This window comes from Homarus americanus, unplaced genomic scaffold, assembly GCF_018991925.1.
Source record: "Homarus americanus isolate GMGI-L3 unplaced genomic scaffold, GMGI_Hamer_2.0 scaffold1024, whole genome shotgun sequence".
Classification (NCBI taxonomy): Eukaryota; Metazoa; Arthropoda; class Malacostraca; order Decapoda; family Nephropidae; genus Homarus; species Homarus americanus.
Window position 1 is genome coordinate 3,451,436 of NW_024715228.1, and position 20,410 is coordinate 3,471,845.

The 20,410-nt window shown below is 36.0% G+C and overlaps 1 protein-coding gene across 2 annotated transcripts; it reads right to left on the reverse strand.

Moving 5' to 3' along the window:
- Positions 1-1,097: 1,097 nt before the first annotated feature.
- Positions 1,098-20,092, reverse strand: LOC121856094. 2 transcript variants are annotated; one of them, XM_042351415.1, is made up of 7 exons: positions 19,977-20,092; positions 16,761-16,871; positions 8,253-8,382; positions 7,363-7,473; positions 6,941-7,063; positions 4,970-5,134; positions 1,098-4,048 (listed from the first exon to the last, which is right to left on the reverse strand). In XM_042351415.1, the coding sequence occupies exons 1-7, from the start codon at positions 20,007-20,009 to the stop codon at positions 3,843-3,845; spliced, it is 879 nt and encodes a 292-aa protein (XP_042207349.1). In that variant the 5' UTR covers positions 20,010-20,092; the 3' UTR covers positions 1,098-3,842. The 2 variants fall into 2 exon arrangements, with proteins under 2 accessions (XP_042207349.1, XP_042207341.1); XM_042351407.1 differs by having other exon boundaries at positions 19,971-20,092.
- Positions 20,093-20,410: the final 318 nt, after the last annotated feature.

Genomic DNA, 20,410 nt, shown 5'->3' on the forward strand with positions numbered 1-20,410 from the left:
AAATTATAATAATAATAATAATTCATAGGTCTAGGTCGTGTTTCTCACTTTTGATCATTTTTTCATTCTTGTATTTCTTTACTGTATTATTATTTTATTATTACAGTATTATTGTTATTATTATTATTAATTTTATTAGTATATTTTATTATTATTATTATTATTATTATTGTAATCATTATTATTTTATTTTGGTGTATTTTTATTAAAATTTTTATTTACTATGAATAATTATTATTATAATAATTATTACCATTACATTTTCGCCCCCCAGGCCCCGATGTGGGTCAGTGATCTGTGCCCGGGTGGGCTAATAATCTCTGTTAAAAGAAAAAAAAAAAAAAACAAAAAAACAAAAATGACCCACAAAAAACTTTAGGTTTTTAGAGCTTTTCGGTTTTCGGAATTTCAGATAAAGGGTTGTCAACCTGTACAGTGGTCCCTCAGTTAACTAACACAATTCGTTCCAGAAGGTCGTTCGTTAACCGAAAATTTCGTTAAACCAAACCATTGTTTCAATGGGATTTTGGATAATTGGTTCCAGCTCACCGAAAATTACATACAAAGTAAAAAAAAATGCAGTAAAGTACACTTACTTTGAGGTGTGTATGTAGAAGGCTCCTGGTTGATGATAATGATGATGGGAATTAGAAGTGGGGGTGGAGGAGAAGGGAGAAGAGAAGGAAGTGGGGGTGGAAGAGAAATAACCCCATGCTTGATGCCGTCATTTCACCCATAAAATTTTAAGTTCACTAGGTGTAATTCAAGATTATTTTCTTTAAATCAACACTGCACTGCACTATATATTGTCAATATGTTAACTAAATTTCAGAATGACCAATAATTGTACTGTAAAAATGTGAAAATACTCTGTGTTCAAGAGACCCACAAGCAAGATGTTTCCTCCACTGAACAGAGACAAACTGACGCCTTGGTGAGTGAGTGAAGTGGCTGATGGGCGCACCAAAAACTAGTTCCCTGTACTGCAATTAGGTTAAATAAGTGTTAAAATCACTAAAAAATTTAATATAAAACCTGGAAAATTATTGAATAGTACAACCTTCTTGATATTTACTCAATTTTAACGAATGTAAGCCTTATAACCGATTTCTGTATTGGCGGACTAATCTTCCAGCTGGTGAGCAAGCCAAAGCATGTCGAAACATTTTCGTAAGAATTTTGTTAACCGAATTTTTGTTCGTTAACCGAAATGAAGTTTCTTACGGAAGGTTATTCGTAAACCGAAATTTCGTTAGCCAAGGCGTTCGTTAACCGAGGGACCACTGTACTTAAACATTCAGCAATTTTTGTTCTTGATAACTGACTTGCCATTGATCATATGCATTACCAATATTATTTCACCCATACACATCATTATAAAATATGGGCACAGAATCCAAAATACAGTAGGTCACCAGTCCATGAACATTTATTAAAAAAGAAAAAAGAAAAAAGAAATTTGCTGAAGACTCACCAGCCAGTTTATTAGAAAGTGACACCAAAGAAACACATGCTTGTCTCTGGTGTGATGATAATGTGAGACTAGTCATCTCTGATCTAGAAACAACATTTATATGGCATTGGTGATGATGATCATACCTTTTGGGATCAACAGACCATATAGTATTGAGTTTTTTAACCAAGAAATATGAACAATACTTATGGTATCATGGTACAGAAGTTCAATTCAAATAATGTACATTTTCTATTTACTCTTAGTAAATACTGTACCAATATTATAATAATAATAATAATAATAATAATAATAATAATAATAATAATAATAATAATAATAATAATAATAAAAACAATAATAATAACAGATGGTCATTTGTTTCTCAAAAGTGGCAGTTCTTCCAAAGAATTCACTAGTGGTCAATATGCTACAAAGTCAAGGTCCTTAGAATAATATGAAAACTTAAAAAATAAATAAATAAACAAAAATCATATACAGTAATTCATATATGTTGCTCCTAAGAGCATCATGCAAAAAACACAGCCAAAGTGATTGATAGCCTCACTTCAACTTTTAATTCAAGCATCCCACAACCACATTTCTGTACCATGCTGGGGTATGACATGCTTCAAGCTTGTATTAAATACAGTATCTGTACAAGCAATACTGTACTGTACTGTGCAGGGATTACACATTTACACGATTTACAAACATTTTGTACAAAATCCACATTTATCAATGACAGCAGAGAAATGAGTCATTGATTCTTAGCTGGACAGGATTATTACACACATATAATTTCTTCCTTATATCCTCCTATGGTAAATAATTATTAGATTTCTAGGTGAAAATCTACACCACAGTCATTGGTTAAACACTTAGAAATCGTCTCAATCATACATCCATTTCTGTTCGGCCTGTCTTTATCATTTGCTTATTCCCATAGCCAGTAAGTTTAACTAACATCAGCATCCATAGATAGTACACGAAGAAAAAAAAATTTGTGTGTCAATCCAATGAACTCAAATAAGAACAGTAAATAAATACATACATAAACAATAAAAAGGGATTAAACAATAAATCCTGTTTTCTTTATGAAATAATGAAGAAGACAGTACTGTACTCTATAAACTTTAACAAGATTAAAGCACGATACATCTGGTTTTACTGTACTACAACCCATATACAGTAGTAACAGTACGTACATGTTTATGAGCAGCTATGTAATCTTTTCACATTCTCAAACAAGTTTCCGCCTAAATAGTTTATATATGTGAGGTGACGGAATGTTCATAACAGGAGCTGTGTTATACGTATACAAATTTCTACTGTTCGGATAAAGTGAAGCAATACTGTACCACATTTTTTACCGAGTATGATTTTTCTTCATCGGAGTAAGATAAGGGAAGGCAGACGATGAAAGGTGTGCCAGGTTATCACTCTGATGAACAAAAACGAAGGAATGTATGAGACAAATGACAATATTTTGTAAATATTGAATCCCTCTCCAACATAAGAACTGAGAAGAGATAAAAGGAAAGATATACAGTACATCACAATACAATACTGTGAATAAAAGACTAGATAGGTACATAGTACAACACTGCGGAACCCAGCCATGAGGTTCTTCATGCATTAACGGGTCCACATTACATTGTTACACTCTTGGTTGTCATATGAAGGTGACAGCTAGCAAATGTCGCCTCCAAGCACTTTATTCAATGGGGATATAAGTTTCCTCATTCCAACTCATTGATAAACCCATTGTACGAAAGAGAAATGCTCATATGACTAATGCTGGATTTTTTTTTTACATATATTGTACTGTATACAGTACTGTGTTGTGAAATACACTAACTACTGATTTATGCATTTTGTGATAGAGTTGTGATCTTCCATACCCGGGTGTGGAATATAAACAAGGCTTTATGTGATATAACTTTTTCGTCCACTTACTAAACTAATATTTCTACTGACAACACTACTGTACTCTGTGAGATATATAGGTTGTATAAAAAATAATGATGTTGGGTTAAATAAACAATTGCTGTCCAAAACTGATGAAGGAAGACCACAGTACAGTATCTACTAGATTTTTTATACACTAATTGCTGTCTCAGTCATGGAGCATATATGTACGTAGTGCAGTAAATAAGTGTAAATAAAGCTACTTACCTTTTTTCATATAACCTGACAAACATAAAATTTCTCTGAGATTCATTTTCAGGAAGTCTCTTTATCCAATATTAATCAAGAGCTGTCAACATCAACATACTGTGTAGTATCTGGCAATATGTCTGATAAACCTAAATGCAGACTTACAGTTAACACGCACACATCTCACATACACCAATATTTTCACAGACAAAAATCACTCTTATGAAACTTAAACCTGTGCTTCTGTCAAGCGATTGTGCTTCATGACAACTGTGGCTGCAGAAAGGCAACATATGCAGGAAGTCAACAGACCAACGGCAATATAGACGGAAGTTACCAGCCAGAAAGCAAACTGGTACAAAGTGTAATCACAGTACGAGCCACCACCATCCCGTAAGTAGCTGGGCTCATAGATACGGTACACCCACACACAACCTGAAATATTGATGAAACCAATTAGAAAACAAATGTGTTGAAGAAAACTAGATAAACATCTTTAATATCTATTGAGTCATATACAAAACCATCTATCTGTCTCTAGTAATTATGCTAGTATCACCGTAAGTTGTATTATCCTGGTGACTTAAAGCGGCGAGTAATTACAGTAGCATTAGAAAAGTAATTATAATTGTTTGGATGTCATTTGGACACATAATTATACAGATATAAAACTGTGGAAAACAGACCATTAATCAGCATGTTCAGGAGTACATTTATTGAGATTTTGAACAAAATTGGTGAGATCAAGATTATGGTCCAAAACTTTTATCTCTCAGAAATCAAATTTAATGTGTCTAACTACTTAACTACATAAAAAATACCACATAAATGCAAAAAATAATTTATACTCTCTCCCATCAAAAAAATCACCGTGCAAAAGCCAAATTTGAAAAATACAAGCTTTGATCAGTTACCCTGACTCACCCATATAATACATTAGGGTACATTATAATACAGGTACATGTATTTTGTGTTATACATGTATTGCAAATAAATTCTAAAGAAAAGGTCCCTAAATAAAATGATATAAAGGTTCCAGATACAGACAAGGGAGAGTCAAATCCATAAAGACATCTACACTACATGCCTGGACTATCTATGGAAGCTTTCAACTTACTTATGACTTTTAAAAGGTTAGGTAATTTGAGTCATAACTTTTAATGGGACACAGTTTACTACAGTTAAGAAAATAAGAACTGTTAGGGTGCATTTCAGCTTGGTTTACAAATTACTCTTAGTTCACATGTATTTTTTCCAGGTACTTAACCTAACCTTTACATTTGATTGAAAAATGTGACATGGAAGCATTGACAGTAGGCATGAAAAAGCAAATGACTTACATGGAATTTAACTAACCTAGAATAAACCAAACAGTCAAGAAGAAGTTGATGGAACCAGTGAATTTAATTCTGCGGTGCCAAGGAGTTGAAGCATCTGATGATTCTCCCCCTTCCTCTTCTGCTAATGGACGACGCAACTTTCCTTGCAAACCCAACAAATTTTTCAGCGCGCCAAATGTACCTGTGAATAAGTGTGTAATAATGTAATGTACAATTATGTATAACTTGTTGTGGTAAAATTACAGTACATGAAAAATAGAGAAGTATTCAGAGAGAAAACTGGGAAAAAGAATGGAGGAGAAATGAAGCAACATGGAACACCAATCCAGAAATTCCAATTCAATCTGAGCTTGGCTTGTGTAATACATGTGGAGTACCTTATAGTCTGCAAGTCCATGGGCTGAAAATTCAGTTCCCAGGACCCAGCCATGACTGGAACTAATCCAAAAATTAATTAAGGCTTTCCTATAATATCTGGACATCTAAAGGCACTTAATGGTTACAGCAGTTACCACTGAAGACTGAAAACCATAAGTCTTGCCAATGCACCAGTACCAGTGCATTTCTCAACCCTCATTACTCAGCAACAAATGGTAATTCAGTTCCAGCTCTACAGGGAGGAGGGAGGGTACCTAAGATGCATAATCCAGTTCTATTGTGAATGAGAAATTGATCCTGGAATCCAGTTTATAGCCAAGCACAAATTGGGAATCTCATGTTATAGTAGATACTGTAGTCTTCATGGTTGAAAACCCAACTAGTAGTGATAAGGTACAGGAATAAATCATCTCAATCATCAGCAAAAATATTGTAGACAGAAAATTTAGTTTAGTTTTGTAAAAGGGTTGTGAACTGGAGTTACCTCTGAATTGCCCAACATGTGCATAGGTTGTAAATGCGGGTGATTCTATAATTCCAGTTTATAGTAGAGCACAGATCAAAAAACTCAAACATCCCTCTGTCTTCCAGGTGAATGCTCAAGGAAACTTAAAACTGAGGTGAGAGATCTTGGATTGTTGGGTTGTACCTGATGCACAGTACAATAACTACTGAACATTTGTGTTGGTGCAGTGGTTACCTGTAGACTCTGCAGCCTTAAGTGATGACACATTGTACTGTACACCCATCTGGGGTATTTATTTGTTTTAGACTTATTCTACCTCACCACTAACCAGAATTGAAATTTTCTCGGAAAATCATTCCCAAAGCTGGAATGTTCTGGAAAATTCCGGCTTTGGGAGCGATTTTCCGAGGGGCACATTTTACAAAAAATTCTGAGAAAATTTTCCCAATACCCAGAAAATTCCGGAAAATTCAGGGGATGGGGGATATTTTTACGGGTTCGAGAGATGATGTAATGGTCAATTTCTGGAACTTCCGAGAACATTTTTCCGTTACATGGAAATTTCCGGCGATGAGAGATTTTTTCGAAAGTGCTCTGCACCAATTGTTCTGGCTAATGGGGATATCACTGTAACAATAATTTGAAGTTGAATAGAATTCACATAAAATTCCAGGTTTATTTGTAAAATTCCCTGCCTTTTCCAGGTTTTCCAGACTAGTAGATGCCCTGTAAACAAAAAACAGCACAAGTTGAGAGGCACAGCAAAGTTTTTGCAGTTCATTAACTGTAGTGAGAAGGGAAGACGAGCAAGAGTTGTGTCCACAAACCATATATAATATCAACATCTCCAGATCTCCAACTTATTTCCCTGGAGTTAGTGGTAGTGTGGGTGGAGTTTGATACTGGGTGATAGGTTCACAAACTTGCAAATACTGTACTGCAGGCTGAGTTGTTAACAGGTAATTTGTATACATTTACCAATCCAAGAAAACTTGAAACTCACAAATACAGGGGGTTAACTTTAGTTACAGAGATCTCAAAGATCACCTGTAATGACCTGTAGATTATTATAAAAAAACAAAACAAAAAAACACACCAAATTCCATGATCCACATACAGTACCTAATGAATTTGAGTTCTTACCTCCAACAACAAGGTAAACAGGAATCAAGGGTTCTGCTGGGCATTCATCCATCTTGAGGGAGCCTACAATGATCATGAAGATAGGGATCACTATGGTTACACTGATCATCACTGTACAACCAACTGAAACACAAGACAAACAACCATTTTATTAGTGTAATAAGGCCAGTTATGAGAATATCATGTCATCCTAAATATTATTTTCTAATGGAAACAATTACTACACTGCTGTGCTTCCCCCCTATTTACCTTTATCTCAAATGCAATTTTTTAAGTTTGTTTCAACTGGTAAGGGATTGTTACAGGTACATGTAAGATATTACTGTAGACAAGAGGCATTAACAACATATATACCTGTCACATTATAGCACAGGGGGTAGATCACTACCGCAGGATATGCATGAAAAAAAACAGATACTCACTTGTTCCTACAAAGAGAACTATTATATTTTTAATGAAGTCGATGACACCATTAGAAGTTTTATGAACTTCTCGTACTCTTCCAAAAAGAGAATCATATGTTGGGGGAGGATCTGCAAAAACAAAAAAAACAAAAAATTACAAGAACAAAGTAGACATTATGGTTAGGAATAAAAAGACTCACAAGAATATTTTATCAATAGGACATGGATGTCCCATGATGTACACTGATCATAAAGGTTAATCATTTAATTTGAGATAAATATAAAGGTTGTGATAGCAAGGAGTGTGACTTCATTTTATATCATATCAGACTTGACCAATACTGGCACATGTTCAAGGAACAGTACTGTACAGTCAAGAGCTTATACATGCCCAGTAATTGCCAACAATGTGTAAAAGTGCACTGATAGACTGCCTGACTGGGTAGTGGAGCTGGCCAAGGGCAAAGAGGATTAAGTAAAGTAAAATAAATTCCAATCAAATGAACCAAGAGATTTACATAATACTGAGACAAGTCTATGAGGTAAACACCCAGGAGTCATTTAGAAAAAGCAAGATGGTACTGACATAGTAATACAGTACAGTAAACCCTGCATACTTGGACACCACAACAGTACAATAAAGGAACTAAGTTTTTCTATGCTATGAACCACCCCAACAAAAGTATGAGACAAATAATTATAATAAAAAGATTGAAGAAAGATATTATGAATGACTGCAGTTCCTTGTGTAATACTATAAATAAATAGATGTGTTATTATAAATCACATACAGTATTGTCTTAAGGCATCACTGGGTAAAGATGAACTAAATTAAAAATATAATAAAATTCATGAAGATTCATGTAACCACAATTGAATGAACATTCTATGAAAAGTTATCTCCATACCATTGAGGTTGTGGCATTCATCATATGACGGAGGTGGACCGATGTTCGGCTCAAAAGGACTTATCCGTGTGGATACTGACAGAGGTGCCAAAGGCTCATATAGAGGAGGGATGTCATCTGTTGTTGTTATCTGTCAATATATCCCACATTAATATACATGTACTGGATGTCACAACTAACATTTCATATTTGTAATTACATACAGGCATTTTCTGGCTTATTAAAGAATTCTGTTCTTGAAAACCTTTCATAAAGTGGATCACATTTTCCCATACACTACCATTATAAAAGACGAGATATGTTCCTATGGGAATTTTGTTTTAATTTGTTACAAAACATATCTTAGTGTACACAATGAATATAAACCAACAAGTGAAATAATGTACATGCAGTGGAGCAGACGGAAGTTACTGACAATCTGTGACACTGGTTGTGACGAAGACTGCAAGGCCCAGCCAAGACATGGTTCTAATTTAGCAGTGACACACCAAAAGTAAGATTACTTTACTGTAAATACAGTATATACAGTCTATGATTTAAAGCTCCTAAAGGAACAGATAGTGAAATCTTTCACTGGGTTAGGGCCTAGTACAGGAATTATAAAGTGAATGAATGCAAGAAAATCTTAAGTTTCTGGATTCAGATAAAAGTGTCTATAAGAGGTTCAGCCAGTGAGAGTAAACCACTTTCTGTAATGTACTTATTATGAAGTCATCAGATTTATGACCTTACAAAAACTGATGAATCATGTAAATTATCTGTTGGGTGGCTTTATCTGGTCAAGGTCAGACAATGTATTAACAAGCTTGCTACACCAGGAGAGAAGTGGTTGTTTTTTTACCCCTTAGTGTTAGACCGTGAGTGTCAGTTTTCATTTCTCCGACACAATTGCTAATTTGAAAAGTGACTGTCCTGTTAAAAGAGCATTTTTTGTAATTGAAGCTACTGACTGAGGATTTTATTTAACCAGTTTTGTATTTAAGGGCATGAAGATTCAATGAACAAACTTCTTTTTGATTTAGCAAGCACAATTATGAGTGAAGCAGCTTGCATGATCATTCTTGAAGTAGAGCTAGTCATAATTTGTCACTGGTTGATTAGGCAGCCAGACTAGTGCACTCAGCCTCATTTTTTACATTCTGAGGTGAAGTCATGTGTCCCAGTCTTGTCTAGGTGGTGAGCCTAGACAACTTTGCAGCTCTTATCAGTGCTCTTTACCTTGTGGAATGTGTACAATATTATCCTTGTTCGCTCAGTTCTTATTATTTCTATATTATTTGTGGTAAGTACACAAGTACAGTACACAATGTTTTAATCTTTTTAGATTAGGGAGTCAATTTAGGGGGGGATTGCAAACTACATCTAAATTTATACCATGGGGTTTGGAGTCAAAACTGTTTGGGCTGGAACACATTTCAGCTTTTAACATATGTTGGTATGGGGAAATGGGTTCCCCTGAAGAAGAATTTACCTCACGAACACTCTTTCAAGATTGCATATTGCTCGTTAAGTGTAACCTTACTGTATGTTAACAAATCAAAAGAATTGGTATTTATTCCACAAACACCAGCAAACAATTTAGGCGCGAAAAACAATTCCACAAACACCAGCAAACAATTTAGGCACGAAAAACAATTTTTTTTAATGCTGAATACAGTGGTGACATTGAAAAAGTGATAAAGAGTAAATATTAAAATCCTGTACCTCTATATTCCCCAAATACTGTACGGTCTGTAACTTCTATTGCCTACAAGATGCTTAACGAAGAAATAATAACTATTTAATGAATAACATCTCAGCAGGTAACTTTTTCTTTGCTTGTATATTTTTCACATACATACAACAGTAGAATAATTTCTCACAGCCTCAGCTAAAGGATTAAAATGATGGTGCAGTACATGAAATATGTCCAAAACTAACCCTGTGGCTTACAATCATGCAAATATTGTACGGTAATATCACCAAATTAAATACCATATATTATGACTCTTTGAATGATGGAATAACTACACTGGTCTACAAAAAAATATTTTTTTTTCTGGCATGAAACCTTTTAACTGTTTTTTACTAACTTTAAGGTGCTGAATCCAAATCTGATCTCAGATTTGCTCCATCACGTAACGTTTTTGCGCTATCGGTATTCCCTATTTTGATGGATTTCACCAAAAATTCCGTTTTCAGAGTTTTTTGCAGGTTCGTGTCTAAAAATTGTGGTGGTTAATTTATATAACATAGTTATTTTGAACTTGTAATAAATCTAACTCCTCTTTTTTATCATTTTCAGGTGAAAACTGATAACCTGGCAATGGCTTCAACATCCCAAAGACGGAATTGCTGCAATGACCCAGATATATTCTGCTACATCTGTGGAAGCTTTACTTTGAAAAGTCAAAGGCGCAACATCACCAGTTTTGTGAAGAGAGTGTACCTCGCTTACTTTAAAGTACCACTTGGAGACCAGGACAAAAGTTGGGCTCCTCACAAAGTGTGCAAAACCTGCCTGGAAACTTTGCGATCCTGGTCTCAAAGAAAGAATGCTAGACTTCAGTTTGGCGTGCCTATGGTTTGGAGAGAACCAACAAACCATTCAGATAACTGCTACTTCTGCCTCGTCAATGTTAAAGGTTTCAAAAAGAAAAACAAACAATACCTGCAATACCCAAATATCCCATCAGCCATACGACCAGTTCCCCACAGTGAAGAAATACCTGTGCCAGAATTTACTGAGCTACCAGAGATTGAGGACATAGACCGGAATTCACCTGTTTCTACTGATGAAGATGAAGAGACTGATCTTTTCAAGCCATCTGGTGAAGATTGTGAAAAGCCAAAGTTGTTTACTCAGTCAGAATTGAATGATCTGGTCAGAGATCTAAATTTGCCAAAACAGTCTGCTGAATTGTTAGCTTCCAGGCTTAAAGAGAAACGACTCTTAAAACCTGGCACGAGTGTCTCCTTTTATCGCAACAGAGAAGAGCAACTGCGGAAGTACTTTCATTCATATGACCAGCTTGTTTTTTGTAATGATGTAGAAGGACTTCTTCTCTCCATGGGACTACCAGCATATGATAGTAAGGATTGGAGACTTTTTATTGACAGTTCTAAAAGGAGCTTGAAATGTGTTCTTCTTCATAACGGAAACAAGTATGGTTCAATTCCAATCGGACATTCTGTACAAATTAAAGAAGAGTATGAAAACATTAAGACTGTTCTAGAGAGGTTGCAATACCATGCTCATGAATGGTTAATTTGTGTGGACTTGAAAATGGTAAACTTTCTATTGGGCCAGCAAGGAGGGTACACAAAATACCCCTGTTTTCTGTGCTACTGGGACAGCAGGGCTACAGCAGACCATTGGGTGAAAAAGAATTGGCCACCAAGACATAGTTTGACGCCTGGTGACAAGAATATCATTAACGATCCTCTGGTTGACAGGAAAAACATTGTCCTTCCTCCTCTGCACATAAAACTTGGTATCATGAAGCAATTCGTCAAGGCTCTTGATCATAGTGGAGAGTGTTTCAGATATATATGCTCAACCTTTCCAAGTCTTAGCGACGAGAAGAAAAAGGCAGGGATTTTTGATGGACCTCAAATAAGAACACTACTCAGAGATCCACACTTCCTTGCAACAATGACTGAGGCACAGGCAAGAACTTGGAATGCTTTCTCTAATGTGGTGCGGAACTTCTTAGGGAACAAGAAAGCGGACAACTATCAAGAAATTGTGGAAGAGCTGCTCTTGAGTTTACAAGCACTTGGATGCAGAATGAGTATCAAGGTTCACTACTTACACAGTCACTTGGACGAGTTTCCAGAAAATCTGGGAGAAGTGAGCGAGGAGCAAGGGGAGCGCTTTCATCAAGACATTAAAGTAATGGAAGAACGTTACCAAGGTCGATGGGACTCGAACATGATGGCGGACTACTGCTGGAGTTTGATGAGAGACATTCCAGAAGCTGTACATAAGAGATCGGCCAAAAAGAGGAAGTTTATGTAACTGTAACTTGATCTTAATACTTGCACTATTTCTACCGTACATTAATTGTTTTTTTTCACCCTTCAATGTTACATTTAAATATTATATGTGCATTAACTTTCCAATTTGATATTAAAAATTTTTGGTTATAGAAAAATACAAATTATAATGCTGAAAAAATTTATGTATACATGTTTAAACCGTCAATTTTGATCCAAAAGTTTACGTTTCCCAGCAAAAGTGCAATATGGTATATCTCAAAAACCTGATGTGATAGACAAAAACCAAAGTCATATTTGGATTCTGCACCCCAAATTTACTTAAAATCCGTTTAAAAACCTTGTGCCAGAAAAATTGTGTTGACCGGTGTTATTGAGATCAAGGATTGGCAACAAGGATGTTTGTCACCCCCCCCCCCCCATGTCCACTGAATGTAACTGGGGGAATGTGGTAAAAATTGGCATCAGTTAAGAGTTTGCTCCAGGTACAGTAGCACATTTTACTTGGGTCTCAATATAGCAACTCTTGCTTCTAATTTTCTTTTACTTTATCTTAACCACAGAATTAAAAGGACTCCTCAACTGTTCTTTGACAGTACAGTATATCAAAGTGTTAACCAAGCTTCAATGTCCTCATCACCGTGCTGACCAGGTAACACCACCAGTCAAGCCTTCATTGAACATTGATTTATAAAAACACAGTTGACAAATGTGCTTGAGAAGTATACAACTTAAATAAATTTGTGAGGGCTGAGGTTGTGTCTGGTGAGGACCGAGACTTGCTTTGTCCTTTGTGTGCTTTACCGAGGTCCGTGTTAATTTTAATTTTAATTGTTGACTTCTTTTAACTGTACTGTATACTGTAAGTCTGTATACATCACACCATCATCACTGTTTAATGGTCATTTTCCACACTTGCATGGGTCAGCTGTGATATCCTGATGGTATGGTATCTTGATTGTAATCTGACAAATTTGAAGCAAGTTTAACATCTGGAAGCCCTTCTTATGTTTGTGATATGTTATGGAGCTGAAAAACTTAAGCCGGGAATGTATCTTCAGATAATACATGCACTTCAAGAGAAACTGTGTTTTATATAGTTTTACTTAACTTGTAAAGCATTTCTTACAATATAGTAGTACAGTATTAAAAGTAACAAGTAAAGCACCATTTGAGGTATAAGAGAGGGATAAATATATTCATTACAAAAACAATCATAAACTTCAAACACATTATACATAATAATATAGGAAAACTTAACCATCCTTAGGTACGGTACAGTAGTTATGTAATAACTTTCTCAGAGATAAATCTTAAGAATAAATCTCAATAAACTGTACCGAACAGTCACCTCTAGCCTGAGAACCCAAGTCCTTCTGACTGTCAACCACCCACGGTTCCAAGCTGGTAATAAGACTCCGAGCTGGACAAACCATACACACATGGAGACATCTACTCCTGGTCATACAAACCACCAGGACTCTTTTACATGAGCCCATAGACTCACCAGATAGGCTCACCTTCTGGGGCTGTACATATTTGCGAGCGACCATAGGGTATGGATAAGGAAACAGGTCATCCCTAGGCAGTACAGTAAATGATCTGTATGTAAACAATACACAGTTGTAAAGTTAGTGGAGAAACTCCACTAGGTTGATGGGATCCCACAGGTCTCCCCTTGTCTTGTGTAACTCCACACAATTACTAGCTGAGTACAGAACTAAATTAAAGGTACAATATAGGATACAAAATAAAAGTGAGTAATGGAAAAATAGATAAATAAATATAACATTATGGAAGATCTTGTACATAAAAATGGGCAGACATCTCTAAACAGCTAAACATCCTTAAATGAAGGGGAATAATAATCTCCTCACTGATTAGAGGGATCCTCATTAATATACCACTGTACTGTACTGTACTGTACATGTATCCTCCACAATGGTAATATATATCACAATTATATAAAACAATGTATAGTACAGTACTGTATTAAAGAAACCATAAATAATGTTTACAGTTATATTTACTACAATCAAAGAAGGATTCACAAAAACAACATAAATAATGTGCTTGAATATATTAAAAAAAGCCGATAACATGCATTACAATGAAATAAAGGATCACAAAAACATCACAGACAGATGTTTTTAACAATATGCAAAAATAAAATAAAAACAAAAAACATAAATATGGGAACATTAAAATGATCAATAAAGTGTCATCAACAAGTTAATGCCAATTGTATCAAACCTTCATCAGTCACATAACCTCAGGCTTTTGGTTTCAGCTGTGCTGGACCAAATGAAACAGTACACAGCAATATCAATGTTTCCTTAAGAGCAGACCCATTCTGGTGTTTAATTCTCAGCATGAAGTTCACCTTGTAGTCAGCGCTGAGCTGGACCAACTTAAATTAAAAACCAAGAACATCTGAGATGTGTAGATGATCATCAAGGAAGATCACCTGCTCCTGTGAGAATAAGAAAATTTACGACAGTTACTGTTCTTTAAAAATCAATTGTTAGGCGAACTCCCTTAAAAATTTTCTTATGAACATCTATGGACATTTACTTAAACAATATGAGACCAATGGACATAAATTATCCTCCACCTTGATAATATACTATACTGTGAAAGTGTTTCCTACAATCTTGGTAAGCAATAGGGACAATGTAAATACAGCACACTGAATGCTAAGAATTCAGTGAAGGGGGAGGTAGTGTGGCCAGCACTATGCTCAACTGTCTCCACTCCCTTAACTGTAAAGTTGGGTACCTACTCACAACTGGACTTCTCAGGTGTAAACCAGCAACCCTTAAGAAGCTAAACAAGAGAAAATTTCAAATAAATACTGTACGTATACAGATTAAATCTTTGAACAGGTTGCAAATCATTCATTACTCAATACTAAAATAACTGATTCTGTATGTGCCAGGTGGCACAACAACCCAGATTAACTACATTCTTGTCAGGTGCACGAGTTGCTTTGAGAAATTCTGAAGACCTATTTATACAGTTCCAGATACCAGTTGTGTACAGTATTGTCAAAACCACAAATACAAAAAATTTTCTTTACCTATCACAAGATACACCATTCACAATTGACCACAGGTCAACAGAATTACTGAATATTATAAGATAAACAGGATGTATCTTGGAGGTAAGCAGTCTTTGTGTGATACTACATTTTAGCAAAGTTATTGGGAAAATTCCATTCACTGGGTATGACCCTGACAAAGCCAGGTTAACCAAGGCAAAACATTATTGACAGGCGAGTGTAGAGGCTCCAAGTTCTGAAACACTATTCCCAGTTCCCATTTACCTACATGGTTCGATGATTCCTATAGTAACCACTTGGTATAAATGCTCTGTAACTTAACACTAACCAAAGTGCATCCTTAGAACACCCTATATAACCTATATAACAGTTTTACTTACTCTCTGACAGAATGGTTGGAGGTAAAGGATTTGTGCCAAGTTGAAGTGGCCTGAGAACCCACTATCCCATAATAGGGATTACTCTACAAGATACACCACAACACAGCCTCAGTTTCCATACTGCATGAAGCGTAAAAGTGAGGAAAGGGATGAAACATATCCGTTATTATAACCATGGTGACTCATCCATCCACCTTGAGGAATAGGTGAAGAAAATTCTGGTACAGTACAGTACATGGTGAATATCTAGCACTGTAAACCAGTATTCCATCATCCATAGGTTGAGTTACTTACTGTTATGGCCTATCTGGGATTAAACAGTAGGATCTAAATTGGTCACTCACAATGACTTGGCAATGAGATCATAGTGAATCATACCAAAACTTTGGCATCCCAAAGATATAAGGTAGTGTGTTCCCCCTATAGAAAGATTCCTTCCTTATCAAATGCAGTCAATACTGTACAGTATATGTTCAATCATAATTAAACCTTTGCTAGTGCTAAAAATAGATACTTAAACATTTATCTGCACCCAGCTGGAGTCAGTGTATGCACAGCAGACATACCCGCACCCAGCGAGGAAATGGTTGTGAATGAAGTTTGGGTTGTTGCTGTTACCTCAGGTTAAAATCACACACCTGGTAGGATTGATGCACACTACTGCTGCACTGCAAGACTTGATTAGCCTTCTGCTTTAAATGACAACACCTATCTCTAAGCCCTCTTTCAGGATGATGGCTACTGCTGGAAGGGTTTATCAGTAATTTCATTAGTTCTAAGTACACTAAACTGTATTTCAAAGAGTAATTATTTGTTCGAACCTTGTAGATTTAGTTGAATGCACAATGTGAGTCACCCAAAATGGACAAAAGGTTATAAATATTTTTTAACCATCCTTATTACCGGTATACACAATGGTGTTCTGTAGAAATATTTCACAACACAGTACAGTACAGTAATCTGAATGGTACAACATGTAAGTACCAATACTTAGAACAAAATATCTAGCCAAATCCTCCCACCAACTCCTAGTTATTTGCCTTAAACTCTCAAGGCAGTGTAAAGAAACATATTATTAGGAATAATCACCGTTCGTGGAGAAGGTGGTGGTAGGGGTGTGGTGGGAGTGTCTAACTGTACAGATGTGGTGGTCATGACATCGCCTGGAGTTGTCACCGCACTACTGCTTCCCTCTATATCCTGCAAGAAACAATCACCAATCATTTATCTGCATATAGTACTGTACAGTATCTACCTACAGTACTGATTTTATCCCTTATACAGTACTTTGATTTACTAAAATAATCGTGAAATGAAAGAATGAAATATATTAAGATGATAATGTGTATGAACAACTGCGTAATGACACACAACACTTATCACACTGCCACATATATACAGTACTTTAGCATCAATGTTAACATTGATGCCACTTTGGCCAAGACCCAGTTGTGTCTCGTAATATATCACATATTTTCATACATTAAACCCTGACAACACTGCAAACATGAGTACAAAACAATCAGTAAGTGATTTTGTTGCCTGAGCATAAAAGGTAAGGAAAACTAACTAATTCAGAGGTAAAATATGGATGTGCTGCAGCAGAGTGATGGCAGAGAAATACAGTACAGTAGTTGTGAACAATGGCTGGGTGTTTGGTGAAGACAACACATACACAACTAATGGTGATAAAACAAAAGAATGTGCTCAAAGTGGGACCCCAATAACCTAATCCCTATAGCTAGTACTGTACAGTCCTACTGTTGGCATTACTCTGCCTCAGCAAGTACAGAACCGAATGCAGTATTACGAGGTCTGTCCGGAAAGTATCCAGCCATTTACTATTAAAAAAATATTGCTTACCTAGGACAATGGCACCTTAGTCCCCTTCAAAGTAATCCCCTTGGGACTTCACACACTTCTCCCAGCGTCCCTTCCACTTTTCAAAACAGTCTGCAAAGTCCTCTTTCGGGATCTCCATCAGCTGCCTCGTCGCATTCTCCTTAATCTCGTCCAGACCAAACAATAACGAAGGAGTACTACATCGAAGTTTTTCGCCGGCTGAGGGATGCGGTAAGAAGAAAACGACCGCAGCTGTGGGCAAGTGGCGACTGGCAGCTACATCATGACAACGCGCCTGCCCATTCTTCACGTCTCGTGCAGGGTTTTTTGGCAAAACATCACATCACCCAGGTCTCTCAGCTCCCCTACAGCCCAGATTTGGCTCCCTGCGACTTCTGGCTTTTCTCAAAGCTAAAATCGCCATTGAAAGGGAGGAGATTTCAGACCGTGGACGAGATTAAGGAAAATGCGACGAGGCAGCTGATGGAGATCCCGAAAGAGGACTTTGCAGACTGTTTTGAAAAGTGGAAGGGACGCTGGGAGAAGTGAGTGAGGTCCCAAGGGGAGCACTTTGAAGGGGACTAAGGTGCCATTGTCTTAGGTAAGCAATATTTTTTTTAATAGTAAATGGCTGGATACTTTCCGGACAGACCTCGTATATGAAACATAAATGGTGAATACTCTAACTGCTGTACATACTTGTATATGAAACAACAAATAAAGGGGAGACAAATAATGTACCAGTAACATTTTATAGATGCTGTAGAGCTTTTATATTATCCATTATTTCATTAGTTTTTTTTAAATAACAATTTATAGTCAGACCTTAGTGCAGCTCTATAGCACCTACATACAGCACAAGCAATCCCCGATTTATGAAGATCTGGTTGACAAAAATCCAAAGTTACAAGAAATATACAAGCAGCTCCCGACTCACAACAGGGATACGTTCCTGGACCCTGATCGCAAGTCACAACAGTGTTAATTCCATAGTTTAGTTTAGGTTAAAGCACAACCCTGCCCTTACAAAACAACAATAATAACCCAAACATAACAAATACTGTAATGAAAATACTGTAAAAAAAAGTGATGTTAAACAATATAGACACAGTAATGGCAACAATGTAAAAAATGGGATTTTAATTACAAATTTTTTATACATTCATAAGTGCAGATGATCCTAAGTCAGATGGTCGTAGCTCAGGGACTGCCTGAATTCTTGTTCCCATGTTTCAATTTACATAAGAAAAATCCTAAAATATCTTAATAAGTATGCAGCACTGGAGATACTATGGTGCCAACTCAAGACATTTCAGGTCTTCCCATGCTGGACCTGGTCAGTTTTTAACCGATAAATTAGGCAGTGGATATTTTGCCAAGACCGGCTAAGTTCCTACTAATGCTATTTTACCGTGAGTGCGCTCTGATTGGCTAATCGTCCATTACCAGTAAACTATGTGAGAACGATATGTGACCGTGACTGGCAGCATTTGACATTTATTTGGCCGTGAGTCGATCCTTGTGTAGCTATAAACATACTTAACCAGAAAGAGTTGTTCAATTTTGTTAATTTTTTCCACAGATGTTCTTATCATTATAAAGTGTTTCTGAGTATTTTATTCCTGCCCACTTTAAACAAGTAATATAGTTGGTATTTTTATCAATTAAAAAACAAAAAATAGGTAATCATACTGTATAGGGCTAACCAGTGAGCGAAATTGATTGAAAACAATTATAAAAATGACGGATTTTCTTTGTTACATTATAGTGGACACTGTTGTAGTTTGTGGAAATATGGTAAAAAATTGATATTTTTAAAATAAACACTACTTAAAATTTGTGTGTATGAAGAAGACCTAACCAACCAAACCAAACAAACCTACCTAACCTTACCTAACTTCCCCGGTATATTAAACAGAAAGAACTTACTATGATATAGTGAAATTTGAGGCATATTCTGGACATGAGATGATACAGCGCATCGGCGCTGTGCAGCCCCGGCGGGTTAGTCCTATATATTAACCTAAACTTATAATTTCCAATGGAAGTGCTATAAAAGAAAAGTGTCTTAGAATTGTCTAAATTATTGACTGCAAAACATAAATTATAAAATTCGCTACATGACCGAAACGATAATTTTACCTTTTCTCAGGTGTTTTAGAGAACATTATCAGTGTTAAGCGTTACTCATTAGGTCAACCTATGACTGGTCCACTTTACCAGTTATAGTCAAATAGTTTCTCCTTGCCCCTCAACATGATTTACATGAAGACGACTGTATTAGTAATATATCCCAACTGACAATAATCACTAAATACACAAAGGCCGTTTCTCTAGTGTTTTACGAGCATCAGTATAGGGTCAGTATGGTAGTGACACCTCAAACACGTGTATCTTGTTGTACACCATGAGTTATCCTATCACCTACACGTAATTATACAGTAATAAGGAACCCACCTGTACCTGATATAAGTTTTCTCTGTCTACACTTCCCATAATAGATTAATTGTAAGTTATAACACGTCAGGATGGCACAGTAGGGTGTTGGGGCGGGGTGAAGCAACCATACACTCCGGCTAGTAATTCTCATCTTTCCCAAAATTGTAATCATACTCTTTTAACTTTTTTTCTATTTAGTGATATAATAAAATATATAAAATTATATTTAACATATTTCTCATATTATAATACGAAAGGTGAACATATATTTCGTTTTATTAAGAAAACTAGAATTAATCACTTTCATTATAAACAGTAACTTAAGCGACCAAATCATCAGGTGTTTTATCTTGAATCATAATCACTTATAAATAACATACAATAAGTCAATAATATAATATAAATTGATATATATGATTATAAAACTCATATAATAAAACATCCATTGTATACTATAT